The sequence below is a fragment of the Ovis canadensis genome, chromosome 2 (assembly GCF_042477335.2).
Source record: "Ovis canadensis isolate MfBH-ARS-UI-01 breed Bighorn chromosome 2, ARS-UI_OviCan_v2, whole genome shotgun sequence".
Classification (NCBI taxonomy): Eukaryota; Metazoa; Chordata; class Mammalia; order Artiodactyla; family Bovidae; genus Ovis; species Ovis canadensis.
Window position 1 is genome coordinate 14,282,712 of NC_091246.1, and position 15,088 is coordinate 14,297,799.

Consider the following 15,088-nt stretch of genomic DNA (forward strand, 5'->3'; position numbering starts at 1 on the left):
ACCCACTCCAATATTCTTGCCTGGAGAATCCCCAAGGACAGAGGAGCCTGGTGGGTGGCAGTCCATGGGGTCGCAAAGACTCATACATGACTGAAGCGACTGAGCATGTACCAGTGTTGGCAAGGGCTTGAGACACCATTTTATCCAAATCCACTTACTTTAAAAAGGCGCATGCACATTCATTAAAACTTTCATTAAACGGAACCCACTATCCACACTCAATGCTTTTTTTCCCCCTTAAGCAATTTGCAATGAATAGAAGGACTTTTTGTAGTTAGATTTAGGGAAAGGGGTACATTTTACTTTCTTTTTCTTTTCTTAAAAACATTTTGATTCTCTATTTTGCCATTTTAGTGCTTTTTATGTTATTTAAAAATAATACACAGATTGGAAAAGATTCGAATGCATTTGTCTTAAAAGTGACTTACCTAAAACCCGGGTCTTCCAACGTAGAGCCCTAGTGCCCTTTTCTTGCTTCACTGTAGTTTCAAAGATGAATTTGCCAACATGATTTCAGATAAAATACAGGAGCCATATTTAATTATATTTAGTTGGCTTCTGTCCTTAAGGAAATTGGACCACTCAGGGATAGACTGCATCCCACAGAGTTTTTTTTTACTACTGTCTCTGTAATTAAGTTTACAGTCTATATTCAGGATTTTGTGCTTAAGAGCTATTACCACAGAGGTTGTCATTCTTAGTTCTGGCCTGAGGGTCAGCAAAGTTTTTCTGTAAAGGTCCAGATGATAAATATTTTAGGCTTTAAAGTCTCTCAGCTGTTCAGCTCTGTCACAGACAATACATAAACCAATGAGCATGGCAGTGTTCTGGTAAAACTTCACTGACACAAATTCAAATTTTATATAACTTTTTCATGTCATCCATATTTTTCTTTAGATTAAAAAAACTTTTTTAATGTAAGAACCATTTTAGCTTGCAGACCATACAAAAATAGGCAGCAGGTTGGCCTGTGGACTGTAGTTTTCTCACTCTTGCTCTCAGCTAAATGACCCAGGTATCATGATCAATTGCATAGGATACTGCCAGTAATGTAAGCTGTTACTGGTTAACTGTAAAAATATCAATGTTAGTGAGTAATTTGTAAAATAAATTAGAATTGATGGACTGTTATCCTGATAATGGATTCCCATTAGAACCTGCATTCTAATGTATTTTCCAGAGTTGATGTGAAAGAGAGAGCAGTAAAGTCAGAGCTGGGTGAACAGCAGTTTTATTTTATCTAGGTTGAGGCAACTGTGAATGACTTTTACTGTGCCACTGCTCTTCATGGTGGGATTACAGTTGACCCTTAAAGATCAGAAAGGCTTAGGGATACTGATACTGTCCTTCAGTGGAAAATCCACCTATAACTTAGAGTAATCCCTCCAAAATATGTGGTTCCCATGTCTGAGGCTCCTCCTATCCATCGTCTCACATCCAAGGATACAACCAGCCTCACTGAGTGTGGCACTGTCATATTTACTATTGAAAAAGATCCATATTTAAGTGGACCTATTCAAACTAGTTCAAACTGGTGTTGTTCAAGGGTTGGCTGTACAATGTTTCAGACTAATGTATTTTCCTTTAGACTGTTTTTAAGTGTTACCTAAAATCTATTACAGTCATGGGATGGGAGTGTTTTACACATGGGACTATGGCATCACCTCCTGTATCATAATGGAAAGATGTTTGAAAACCACCACAACAGTCCAAATGCTGAGATGGGAATACTTTACTGTATAGAATCGTTCTGTTCTCTAAACACAATTGGTTACGTTTAGCGAACAGCTTGCTTATTCTCAGCGTGTTTGTATATACATTTGCACAATGTGATAAGCACTGCGTTTATACGTAAATGCCTGTATATATACCATTTGAAAGTCTTTGTCAGGACTGTTTCTGTCTCTGATCTCTTAAATACTTTAAAACTCAAGAGGTAAAACATTGTGTGTATTATAGGCAAAATGACTCTTGAGTTTATGGTAGTTTAGTTTGTAGAAAGGATTCCTGGGTCCTTTATTAAACTTTGCCTCCTCCATGCAACATTCTATGACTTGTTAAGAATGTGTAAAGTATCATTGTTGAGTTTGACTTTTCTATACAGTTAGTTAAGGAACCAAGACTGGTGTGAACTGAGTAAATGGCATGTTGATGCAACCTATCCATGTTTTATATTTAGTTAGATTCCTTATTCATTTAATCAATTATTTAGTTTCAAGTTATACTTGGTTGTTTTTATATTTAATAGATAAGTATACATTCTTTTTCATGAAAATAGTGGCTATTAATGTGATATTAAATATGATTAAAGATTTAAGTGAATCATCAAGCTCTTTGGGAATTTTCACTTCAACTATGCTGATATTCCATTAATGTTTTCCGTTTCTCCTGGATATTGGCCATTAGGCAAATAGCTGTTCCATTCCATTCTTCTGGAGAGTGATCAATTCTGTAGGATTATGGGGTGCTGTGGTGGTTGTGGCATTCACCCAGATCACTGAAGCCGTTATCTTTTCATCAGATAGAATGTCCTGACCACCTGGAAGAGCAAATGCAACTTCTCCACATGCCTTATTCCCCCAGACGCGCTGATATGCTGGAACAATCTGGCTCCAGAAGTATTAATAATACTTTTTTGAGACTTGTCTATCAAATACTATTTTGTAAGAACTATGCCTTTAAATAGACATTGATGGGTTATATTTGTTTTATAATAATTGTGTACCTAATGTTCACTTGTGATTGATTTTGAGATTTATGTATATTTATAAGCCTGTCCTATGTGAATTTTTACTCTATGATGTGTGGTACCTTACTAATAAAGACATGGATTTCTGTTTATGTAAAGTAATTGTAGCAATATTTCTAGATGGTTCCTAAGTGATTGTTCTGCCCATCTGACATCACAAATACTCCTATATTTAGAGGATTATGTTAGAGTTAGAATATATTAACTAGATTTAAACTTTAAAATATAAATTCTCAACATGGTTTGAAATTCTTCAGTTGATGTAATTAAAGTTTGTAATTCTTTACTGATTTACTCTGATGCATTTTTTATTTTATGTTTGTTTGTTTTACATCCTTTCATCAGTAAAGTCTTTGTGAAGTTATAAACTTTGGAGAAGATGAGAGCCTGTCATCCTGACAGAGGAAAAATCATGTTGCAGTAGTCAGGTAAAAATATTTGCAGAAAAACAATTTGCAAAAGAAATCTGTATTTAAAGCTTCAGCCTAATGCCTTTATCAGATAGTAAATGGAGGCCTATAATCCCATTTAAATTGTATTAGTTGACTAACAGTGCATACTAGCTCTAAGAATTTCGTTATAGACCTTGCTACTGCTACTGCTAAGTCGCTTCAGTCGTGTCCGACTCTGTGCGACCCCACAGACGGCAGTCCACCAGGCTCCCCCGTCCCTGGGATTCTCCAGGCAAGAACACTGGAGTGGGTGGCCATTTCCTTCTCCAATGCATGAAAGTGAAAAGTGAAAGTGAAGTCGCTCAGTCGTGTCCGACTCCTAGCGACCCCATGGACTGCAGCCTACCAGGCTCCTCTGTCCTTGGGATTTTCCAGACAAGAGTACTGGAGTGGGTTGCCGTTGCCTTCTCTAGTTATAGACCTTAGTGGTAACTAAACTGTATGTTAATGACAGTTAGTTTAGTGGTAAAGGCTTATGAATCATCAGGGTGGTGTGGAAATTGCAGAATGCAATAGCTGAGCAAATTGAGAAACTGGGACTAGGTTGAAAAGTACAAGGAATGTCATGTTAAGAAAGAATTATCACATTCTGCATTATAGGCTGTAATTCTTACCACCTCCTCAAACAAGTATTTGGTTATTTTTTGGTATCCTAGTGGTATTTATTTTGGTATCCTGTGGTATTTATTTTGCCGTATTCTCAGTGGGTAGCTCAGCTATCAGACCTGACCCTGGCTGATGCTATTTGACTTGTAAGTTTCTTAGGGCTCAGTCCCAGGTGCAAGGGCCAGGGGACGGGCTGTAAAAAGAGACTGCTGAAGTGGAGTGGACGTGAAAGTCACTTGCTTCCAGGAGGTCAAGCAGCTTTAACCACCTGTTGATTCATTCATTCAATGAATGTTTATTGAGGACTCTTATGTGCCAGTCTGTATGTGAGAAACTACACATGGAGGACAAGAGGAAGACCTGCTCTTGCTTTCTGCCTCTAGGAGGCTCACAGCCTATTCTGGGAGTCAAATACATTAACACCGCGATAATACCGTTTGGCATCTGCAGTGTAAGGAAATGCTCGGGTGGAGTAGGGATCCTCACCCAGCCTGGGGTAACCAGGAAAGCAGGTGTAGTACTGAGGCGGAATCTCTCTTTTTTAGTATTTATTTACTTATTTGGCTGTACAGGATCTTAGTTGCTCATGCAGGATCTTTTAGTTGCATCACACAAATTCTTAGTCGCAGCATGTGGAATCTAATTCCACATGGTCAGGGATCATGATTCCTGGTCAGGGATCACACCTGGGCCCCCTGCATTGGGAACGCAGGGTCTTAGCCACTGGACCACCAGGGAAGTCCCTGAGGTTGAACCTTAAAGAAGGAATAGGAGTCAAGCAGGCAAAGGATGTGGAGAGGCATCTTCAAGAAAGCGGAGAGCAACCCAGGAGAAAGGCCAGCAGGATGAGCTGGGAACCACTGTCATTTGACAGGGTTGGTATTCGTTTCCGATTGCTGCTGTGACAAGTTACCATAAATTTAGTGGCTTCCAACAACAGAAATGTATTCCCTTGAAGTTCTGGAGGCCAGAGGTCTGAACGGAATTGTATGGAGCTAAAATCAAGAGGTTGGCAGGGCTGGTTTCTCCTGGGAACTCCAGGGGAGAGAGCCCTTCCTCGGCTCCTGCAGCTTCTGGTAGCTGTGGCTATTCTTTGGCCCATTGCCTTATGACTCCAGTGTCTGCCTCTGTGGTCGGAGAGGTCAGGTTGCTTCTCCTCTTCTGTAGTCTAATCTCCTTCCCTCCCTCTGCTAGAGATACCTGTGATTACATTTAGACCCCATCCATATTATCCAGGATAATCTCCCCATCTCAAAGTCCTTAACCTCATCATATCTGCAAAGTGTAAGTAAGGTAACATACTTCACAGGTTCTAGGGATTAGCTCCTGGATATCTTAGGGGCCACCCAAGTGCTGGAGGATAAAGGATGAAGCAGGGAGTGGGGAGAGGTGAGGCAGGGTGAGTATGGCTACATCACAGAGGACCTTTGACCTCATAGTAAAGAGCTTGGAACCTTCCCACACGGTAAGGAGGATTTGAAAGGATCCGATTGTATTTTAAAATGATCACGCGGGCTACAGGGTAGAGAACTGATTGGAGTGGAGCAAGAGGGCAGATAAGAGGGACCAGTTGGAGGCTGTGGTGACATCAGTGTGGCGCCAAGGGTGTACAAACCCCCAGCAGGACTTGATTCTCAACTAAAGATAGTTTACATGTAAATAAAAGAGGGATTAGTCTGGTCAATTTGAAATGCATCCGCCATCTCCTGGTGGATCAGTCTTGCCCTGATTTGCAGCAGAAGGCTGGTTGTTTATACTCTGGGTAGCCTCAGTGTTGCTGCTGCTGCTAAGTTGCTTCGGTCGTGTCCGACTCTGTGCAACCCCAGAGACGGCAGCCCACCAGGCTCGCCCATCCCTGGGATTCTCCAGGCAAGAACACTGGAGTGGGTTGCCATTGGAATATATTGTTGGGAAAAATTCCAAGGTAGACTAGGAATTCCAAGACCTGATCCCTAGCTCTCATACTTCAATCATTCCAGGTAAAACATTCCAGAAAAAAATCACTTCCGTGAAGATGAGGAGCTACCAGCAAAGGACACTTAGGGCCAGCCATTTTTCAGACAGGCAGTTCTGGCTCTTCGTAATGACTGTTAATCACAAAATTCATCTTGTAGATGTCAATCCCCTCTACCAAACTTCCTCCTACCCTGGAAGAGAAAGGGGGAGCAATTTTGGTTGCAGATTTTTTGTAAAGGGGGATTGTGTGTGTGTATGTTTTCCCCCCAAAGAACTTCCCAGGTTTCTTTTACTCATCTGGTCTGTTGCTGGATAGCTGGGTCTCACCTGGGTTGGTTGAACCAATTTGGTAGTTTCTTCATTGACCTTTTTAGTGAACTGGTAAACTTGTCTTTGTTGACATGGCTTGGAAGGTCAGCTACAGTTGGATGGTACAAACCAGAAGGACAGGAACCTCGCCTGGGTGAACAGGAGCCCGGACACAAGAAAGGCTAGACTCCACTCAGTGAACTGGCAGGACTTGTGCTTTAAGTGAGGGCACATGGCTCAGCGCAGGAATAGAAGAGATAAGCAGGAGTGGTCAGGCAGGGCCCGATGGTATCAGACTTGGTTGCATCATTCTTTCTTCAGGCACTGAGATTTAAAAAAAAAAAACAAAAAACAACAAAAAAAACCCTTTAGTAATTTCTCCTGTTCATACTTCCCAAACTCTTTTCTTCTTAACCATTTATTTACATTTTTAGTCTGCCAATTGTATCTAGTATCAGACACTAGATGGTTAGGTTTTGTAATTATTTATTTGGCTGCACTTGGTCTTAGCTATAGCCCTCTGCATCTAGTTCCGTGACCAGGGACTGAACCCAGGAGCCCCTGTGTTGGGAGGGTGGAGTCTTAGCCACTGGGCCAATAGGGAAGTCTCTGGATGGCTAGTTTAATATAGAAAAGGCAAATATGTTTCCTCTTGTGTGCTTACTTTGTGGAGTTGGTAGTGGTTCCCTAGTATGTTCTGCTAAGGAGGGTTTTGAGGCTGTATCTAGGCTTGGTGAGAAAGAGTTCAGTGATTTATTAGCAATGTCTGCTATGGGCTTTATAAAAAGAGTGGTAACTCATATTTGGAATCTAAATGCATGTCTGTTTGATTCCCTTTTCACATGGCTTCTCCTCCTGTACTGTACATACCTCTTTTATGTGTAATGTAGATACTGCACTGTAAGCACAAGATTTTTGTTTAAAGGAGGTGCTCATTACAACTCAGTAAACATTCTAAGACAGACATGATGCCCTGGGGAATCCTCTTCCCTGTTTGTTTTATCTCTGGGGCTTTTATCTTGATGCCCTGGGAGTCTGTGGTTGACTGTGGCTTAAGAGATGCCTCTTGGCGTCTCCAGGACAAAATGAGGAGTCACCCTGGGAACCACTATTAGATTTTCACCATGTCCCAGGCCCTGTGCCTCTGCTTTAGACACGCTCTCCTATTTTATCCTCACGGCAACCAATGATGGCGGTGTTATCATTTTATCAGCCGAAAGCTTTCTGTTGCAAGAAATGTTAAAACTGAACCCAAACTGGCTTAAATGGTTAGGAAATTCATCAGTTCACGCAACAAGCAGGCCAAAGGCAGTGTGATCCCAGGGTCAACTTGATCCACTCTTCTGCACTCACTGTACCTGGATGCCCACAGAGGCTGTTCTTCCCTGAGGTGAGTTGCTACATGGCATTAAAAAAGAAAACCCAAGTAGCCTCAGGCTTCCCTGGTAGTAAAGAATCTGCCTGCAAGGCGGGAGACCTGGGTTCGATCCCTGGGTTGGGAAGATCCCCTGGAGAAGCGATAGGCTACCCACTCCAGTATTCTTGCCTGGAGAATTCCATGAGCAGAAGAGCCTGGCAGGCTACAGTGCACAGGGTTGCAAAGAGTTGGACACCATTGAGTGACTTACACTTCACATCAAGTAGCCTCACATTTTGGAGGATGTGCCTAAAAGCATACACTCTGTGAGTTAGAGATTTAAGTAGACTGTGTGTACTCAAATTTATATTGTAGGCCCTACATCCCAGTATTTTAATTTTTCTCTGCTCTTAATCATAGGACTACGTAGGAGACACATTCCCAGTGTTTCAGTACCATTTCTCACAGGAAGCATAAACAACTTTTTTGAAAGGATAGCGAATCATCCATTCACTTGCTCAGCAAACCCTGAGCTTATGCTCTGTACTATGAATGGCCTACACCCTGCATCTCCTGCATTGACAGGCGGATTCTTTACCCCAGCAGCCCTGAACAAAGTAAAGAGGAAAAAGGATGGTTTAGAACAACTGAAGCAAATTATTTACAGAGTCAACGTCCAACTTGAAAAACAAGGACTGTGACCTGAAACCCAAAACAGGATGGAAAGGAATCACTTTTTCTTCTACTTGAAAACTGTTTGAAAACAGAAGAGGGGTAACTTGCAGAGTTCCAGAGTACTCTCATATTGAGCACTCAGTGAAACCTTCCTCCTTCCCTCTCTCCTTTCTTTTCCTTCCTCTTACTTCTCTTCCTCCCCTTCCTCATCCTCCTCTTTTTCCCCTTCCTCCTCTTCTTTCCCTTCTTCCCCTCTCTTTCTTCTTCTTCTAAATAAAATGCCGTTGGAGGTGTTTTTCAAGTAGTAGGCTTGGGTACCAGGACCTTTCCAACAAGAAAACAGAAGCACCATGCATTGTCTCAGAGCTTCCTTTTTCTCTTGACACAAGAGTTTCTATTATCACTCCCATGCGAAAGGGGAAATTAGAGTTGGGGGCTCAACTGACCTGACCTCAGGTCTCAAAAATGGAACAGTGGCAGTTTGAGACTCTGACTTAGGGTTCCTTCAGGAGTTTAGATTGCTCCAGCATTGACACCTACATCAGTTCAGTTCAGTCGCTCAGTCGTGTCCGACTCTTTGCGACCCCACGAACTGCAGCACCCCAGTCCTCCCTGTCCATCACCATCTCCCGGAGTTCACTCAGACTCATGTACATGGTTGTCAATAGCTGCACATTAGAGTTTTCTGAAGAGCTTTAAGAAATATATGCTAAACTTGCAGTGGTCCCCAACCTTTTTGGCACCAGGCACTGGTTTCATGAAACACAGTTTTTCCACTGGGGGTGAGGCTGGTTCAGGCTGTAATGCAAGGAGTGGGGAGCTGCAGATGAAGCATCTCTTGCTCCCCCATGCTCATCTCCTGCTGAGCCACTGATTTCCTAACAGGTCCTGTTGGGTAGCAGTCCGCAGCCTGGGGGTTGAGGACCCCTGTGCTAAAGGCTCCCTTGTCAGACCAATTTATTAACCTAGTAGGTAACAATCGACTTAGGAGTCAGACTCTTAGTTTGAATCCTGCCTGTAAGCGTACTAGCTGTGTACCTTGGCAAGGTACTTAACTTCTCTGAGCCTCAGTTTTCCTCACTGAGAAGTGGGGATAATAACACCATCTTCTTTGTAGGGTTGTTCTAAGGATCAGATGAATTTATAGGAATGAGACTTTTATAACAGGGTCTGCCATATGGTAATCGCTATTTAAAATCCTGCCAAACACACCAGAGCCAACACTTTATTAAATAAATCAATAAAACTGAATATGGTAATTGGTCTTTTAAAAGTATTCCCCCACGGATTCTAATGTGCAGCTTGGGTTTTCAATCTCTGAAGACAGTGACTCTGAGGATTCTGCCACCCTAAACGTTGACATTAACCAGCGAGCAAAGGGAGGGTTTTGTTTTGTTTTACGATACAGGGTGTTTTGTGTAAAGGCTATTATCTGACATTCCTCCCCTGCCCCCAGTTTGTGACTAATAGAACACTTGAACTGAGCTAGCATACATTGTTCTTATATTGTGCGTTGGTGGGGAGAGGAAAGTTTGTTTTTTGCCCCTTCTAACACGCAGACCCCAGAAACCTGTTACCTGAATTCTGCAGGGACCAATGAACCACAGGGAGCCCGAGGGCGAAGGAACGCTCGCTATACTCTCTGGGAGTTGGAGTTCCTCAAAGGTTGTGTAAGCGTTCCGTGGCCAGTTAGGAACTACAGCTCCCACAATGCCGCGTGTCGCCCGCCCTGCCTCTCTCCCGGCCTCCCAGTGCCGTCTCCTGGCGGCGGCGGCGGCGGCAGCGGCAAAGGTACCATGGCCGACGATGGCGGCCCTGAGGAGGCGCTCAGTCCGCAGGGCTCCCCGAGCCGGGCGCCGCGGGCTCAGCGTGCGGTCGGGGCAGCCAGCGGCGGCGGCGGCTGCGGGGAGACCCCGCGGACAGCGGCGCTGGCGCTGCGCTTCGATAAGCCCATCAAGCAGGCCTTCTACAACACCGGGGCGGTGCTGTTCGTGTGCCTGTGCTGCGGCGCCGCCGTGCTCGTCTACTTCATCCTGGAGGCCTTCCTGCGCCCGCTGCTCTGGGCCGTGCTGTGCGGCACCTTCCTGCACCCCTTCAAGAGCTCGCTGACGCGCCTGGGGCGCCACTGGCTGCAGCGCCTGCACCGCGCGCACACGCCCATCGTGCTGGCCGCGCTGCTGCTGCCGATCTGCTTCGCGGACTACGGCGTGGAGGCCCTGGGCGAGCAGGCGCTGCGCCGCCGCCGCCTGCTGCTGCTGCTGGGCGCCGGCGGCCCGCTCCTCTACGGCCTCTACAGCCTGGGCAGCTACCTGGGCGTGCAGGTGCTGCTGGCGCATGCGGGCGCGCTCATCTGCCGCGGGCTGGACTACTTCAACAGCCTGTGGGTGAGTGAGCCCCGGCCCGGCCCTCAGCCGTCCCGCCGGGCACGCAGTGACCACCACACCCCCAGCTCGCTGGGGTGCAATCCTGCTGCCCCTCGGCCCGGTGCAAGGACGGCCAAACGTCCAGACCTGAGCGCCCAGACAGTGTCCGTCTCCGCCTTCCTTCCCGTGCACCCGAGGAACTTGGCGCCCTTCCTGCCAAAGAGAAGACGGGTGTGGTTCGAAACAGTCTCCCCATTAGGGGGACCCGTGCCCTGTAGGGAAGCCCTCTTCCGTTTTGCAGGGAGGGCTTTCAGCGCGTCGGCAAGTGGACAGGAATTTATTCCTGGTCTTGGAGAGGGGGTGCTCAGCATCTTCAGTTCTGCTCACGTGGGACTATCCTGGAAGAGACCTTAGAGGTCCTAGTCCAATCTGTCATCCTACAGACAGGAGAGGTGGCTTCTTACCAGTCTTGTTAGGACAAAGAGGGGACTGGTTGATGCAAGTTTCTCAAGTCCTGGAGCAAATCTTTCTTAATAGTTCAGAGCTGCCTCAGTTCAGGTGATTTCGGTACACTTTTCACCAGGCACCTAGGTGCTGAGCCCCGTGGGCCTGTTTCTTGCCACATTCTCTTCTTGGGAACTCCTTATGCCTTGTACAGGGATTGCTCTGAGACATTACATCTCCTCCCACCTGGATTTCTTAAGCAGACTGAGAAGGAAAGGCATATTTGTGATTCCTCCATCCTCCTGAGGTTATTCTTAGATTATCAGGGAGCTTTAGAGTTGGAAGGGATTTCAAGGATAATCTGGTGACACGTTTCCTAAATCAGGCCAGATTGTAGATCAGTTAATGATCCAAACATTTCACTTTGTTGTTCAGTTGCTAAGTTGTGTCAGACTCTGTGACGCCGTGGACTGAAGGACTCCAGGCTTCCCTGTCTTTCACTGTCTCCTTGAGTTTGCTCATACTCGTGTCCATTGAGTCAGTGATGCTGCCAAGCCGTCTCATCCTCTGTCTCCTCCTTCTCCTCCTGCCTTCAGTCTTTCCCAGCATCAGGTTCTTTTCCAGTGAATTGGCTTTTCACAGCAGGTGGCCAAAGTATTGGAGCTTCAGCTTCAGCATCAGTCCTTCCAGTGAATATTCAGGGTTGATTTCCTTTAGGATATTTCACTGGGGGTGACAAAAAATAAGTGGATATTTAATGCATAAGACTGCTACTTCATTAAGAAGCAGTACCATCTAAAAATAAACTTATTCACTTTTGTCCCTGTTAAGTGCACCTTGATTTCAAGTTGCAAAATAATTCCCTTTATCGGTCAAGCAAGGTTATAACTTGCCTGAAGTTATTGGTAGAGTCAGTGACTGATACCAGAACTGTCTTTTCTAGCTCTATCAATGCAACGTCTCAATTAAAGTTAAAAAGTTAATTATGTTATTAGGTACTGGACTTTGTGAGGGATTTAAAAGGATTAAGGTACAGGCTCTGTGTTCAAGGAATGTTCTCGTATGTGAGCGTATTCTCATGGAGATGACAGACCCACCAGTTATTGGCCAGCAAGGTATTGGGGAGCACCTCATCCATAATTTTGGGACGCTGCCTGTGTGTGCAACTGCGTCGTGATCAGACAAAATCCATTGGCCTCCAAGAAACTTGTATTGTTTCAATTGTGATAGGAAGGAGAGGTGTGGAAGCACCCTCTTTCACTTCCTGGGTAGATTGTCAGGTGAGAGTGATCCTAGTGTTACTTTGCTCTTTATTGTCTTCTTGCCTGCCACTCTCCAGGAGAGGTTTCTGAGGTCCCGAGACTGTGATCATCCCAAAGGCACTCAGACTGAACAAATCCAAGGTTCACATTCATGGAGCAGCAGTTAGACGTTACTTCTCCTTTACCTTGTTGTTTTAAGTTCAGTTAAGTTGATTGAATGCCCCTTGCATAAAAGGCAGAATACTATATGCTGTTAAGAAATATAAAGATTACTATAACTTGATTCCTATCCTCAGGAAATTCAATCTTGTCAAATTCAGACATACTTATAGATCCTGCTAACATTTTTGACTATTGATACTGCAGTATATTGTAAATTACTGTAGGCAAGATTAAGTAATGTTTCCACCAAACTGTAAGAAATTAGGAAAGAAGGGCCTAACATATATGAATGCTGTATTTTCATAGTGAAGTTAGAATTGAATACCTGGGTACATTTGGCATGACTAATGGAAACTGGGGCATTTGGGCCAGTCGCTCACAGATGGTGGAAAGAGATGAGGAATTGAATAATTGTGAAAAAGTGCCTGCCGCTTAATGTGTATAGCTATGAATATCTTTTTACTGAAGATAAACCCCTTCCTTATATTTTATTTACATAATATTTGTATGGGTTGTGGATTAACAGAAGAGGAGGACCAAGATTAGCTAGATTAGAAGAGGGGAAGGAAAGTAAAGACAATTAATTATTTTAGCTGATTAGCTAAAGTGATGGGAAGAAGGGATAAAAATCCCATTATAAACGGCACAGAACGAGTTAGTTAAAAGAGAGTTGGAAGTGGTGGGGGCCCTAAATTGAGGGAGTAGAGCCTGGAGGTTGATGCGAGTTGGAGAGAAACTTGCGGTTGTGTTTCTTGAAGCAGTCCTTAGGAGCAGGTAGTTAGATGGGGGTGAGCTAAAAGTTAAAAGTGTACCTGGGAAGCAGAGACAGGGAGTCCTCAGCTCTCTGTCCCAAGTGCTGAGTAAGGCCTGACATGAAGTGAAAGTCGGTCATGTGACCGGGCAGCTTGCCCTCTCTCGGACTTTTCTATCTTATGGTTCACAATGGTTTGATTTTGTGAGCCCAACCAGGGCTGCATGTGATTAAAAAAAAAAAAAAAGTCTTGATGCTTTCTAGACAGCTTGAAAATTTGAGCTGCTGCTGCTGAGAAATATGGATGGGAGAGGTACGGATGGGCGAGGTAGAGAGAAAAGTGAATTTAAGCAAATCTACATTTTGGAGAGCCGACAGTGCGTGCATTTAAGATCCAGCTTTTGAGCATCTGCCACTCACTGGTAGGCACTTTCATGTGGGTTATTTCATTCTCACAATAGTCATGTGAAGTTAGAGGAATGGATTTCATAGGTGGGAAGATTTCGAGATAGATCTGTTCGTTCAGTAAATGGTACTTACTCAACAGACCTATCAGCAGTTGAAGGCCCTTTGTCGTCAAGACCTTCACTAAAGATTTTAAAACGTTTTCCTCCAGGATGTTGTGGAGGAGCATATTTTAGTAAAATTTTTTTTTTTTTTTAGTACAAATTGATTTTAGTTATTAGGGGAAAAAATAGAAGCATATCAGGGTTGGACTACCCACACATGTTCCCCCAGACACCCCTGAATTCCCGTCATCTAGAAATCTTAGTCGTCTCTCTTTTATCTTTATACCTGTTCATTTATTTCCAAGTCCTATCCCGTTTTCCTCTGTAGTGTCTTCAGTACCTGTGTTTTCATTTGTTACCACATTATCCTTCCCATTCAGTTTCTCTTCCCCTTACTTTGGGGTTCCTTCAGTCTCCTAGCTCTTTTCTTCTCCTAGTACTCCATCCTACCTGCAAGGGAAATACTGATCATTTATAATATGGGCAATTGTAAAAAAAAAAACAGGTTCAAATATTGTATTGACTTAGTGATTTCTAAACACTGGGGGAAAAAAAAATTATTGCCCCAGACTCAGGTGTAACTCAGTCCTTAGGATCCTGGTCATCTTCACTTGGTGTAGCACTGTCAGAATAAATCTAAAAAGCTAGCCTTCCTGCTCCACCATTTTTCTTTGCTGGGAGTGTTTTGGGTGTTCCTCTCTCCTTTAGTTCAGAATTGTTAGAACATTTGAAGACATTTGCAGTTTTTGCAGTAGTAATGGATTTGTTTTCTCCATGGCCTCTGATTGCACTGTTTCCATTTTGCTTTATAAAGAAGCATAAGGTGGAAAGAACAGTGGCTGAAAGATAGGAGTGTAAATTCTAAACTGCACTCTGTCAGTAGCTTGCTTTGTGACTTTGAACAAACCAGGATCCATCTCTGGGCTACCCAGCCCTAGTTGTGTGAAGTGTTGGCTTATCTTGAATGATGTCTAATTATCATCCTCATTTTAGAGAGCTTAAAGAACCTGCTCAGGGAATTCCTAGGCGGTGCTAGTAGTAAAGAACCCGCCTGCCAATGTAGGAGACACGGGTTTGATCCCTGGGTTGGGAAGATCCCCTGGAGGAGGACATGGCAACCCATTCCAGTACTCTTGCCTGGAGAATACTAGAATGGACAGAGGAGCCTGGTGGGCTACAGTCCATGGGGTTGCACAGAATTGAACATGACTGAAGTGGCTTGGCATGCTTGCAGGGTTCTTGGATATTCAGTTTTACAGATCCTAAGAGTTTTGTAGTGCTGCCAGCAAGGCTCTTTGGGATTGTACATTAGCCAGCCGGCCAGGCCTGCCCCATCCCACTTCTAGGTGTGTTTTGCTTGCCTGGCAACAGTAAGGAGGAAAGTTTTCAGTGCTTAGGTTCTTTCTCATGTAAAGACTTTGATTATGAAATATTCTTGACTCTTAAGTTGCCACATCATGAAGAGAACAGAGTTTTCAAATTAGGATAAAGTG

General features: G+C 44.1%; 1 protein-coding gene and 2 long non-coding RNA genes across 4 annotated transcripts in view; 2 read left to right on the plus strand and 1 right to left on the minus strand.

The window, feature by feature from the left end:
* The first annotated feature begins 3,094 nt into the window (after positions 1-3,094).
* LOC138433238 (uncharacterized) lies at positions 3,095-8,453 on the plus strand. Its single transcript, XR_011254214.1, has 2 exons — positions 3,095-3,177; positions 7,850-8,453. It is a non-coding gene; the product is annotated as an uncharacterized lncRNA (long non-coding RNA).
* On the minus strand, positions 4,341-10,259 carry LOC138433237 (uncharacterized). Its single transcript, XR_011254213.1, has 3 exons — positions 9,682-10,259; positions 6,091-6,396; positions 4,341-5,954 (listed from the first exon to the last, which is right to left on the minus strand). It is a non-coding gene; the product is annotated as an uncharacterized lncRNA (long non-coding RNA).
* TMEM245 (transmembrane protein 245) overlaps positions 9,853-15,088 on the plus strand; it is a 79,658-nt gene continuing 74,422 nt past the window's right edge. The window contains exon 1 of one of the 2 annotated variants that reach the window (XM_069575500.1): positions 9,853-10,488. In XM_069575500.1, the coding sequence (XP_069431601.1) occupies positions 9,901-10,488 (588 nt within the window). In that variant the 5' untranslated portion in view covers positions 9,853-9,900. The remainder of the gene's footprint in view (positions 10,489-15,088) is intronic. The other variant, XM_069575499.1, reaches the window with a different exon arrangement.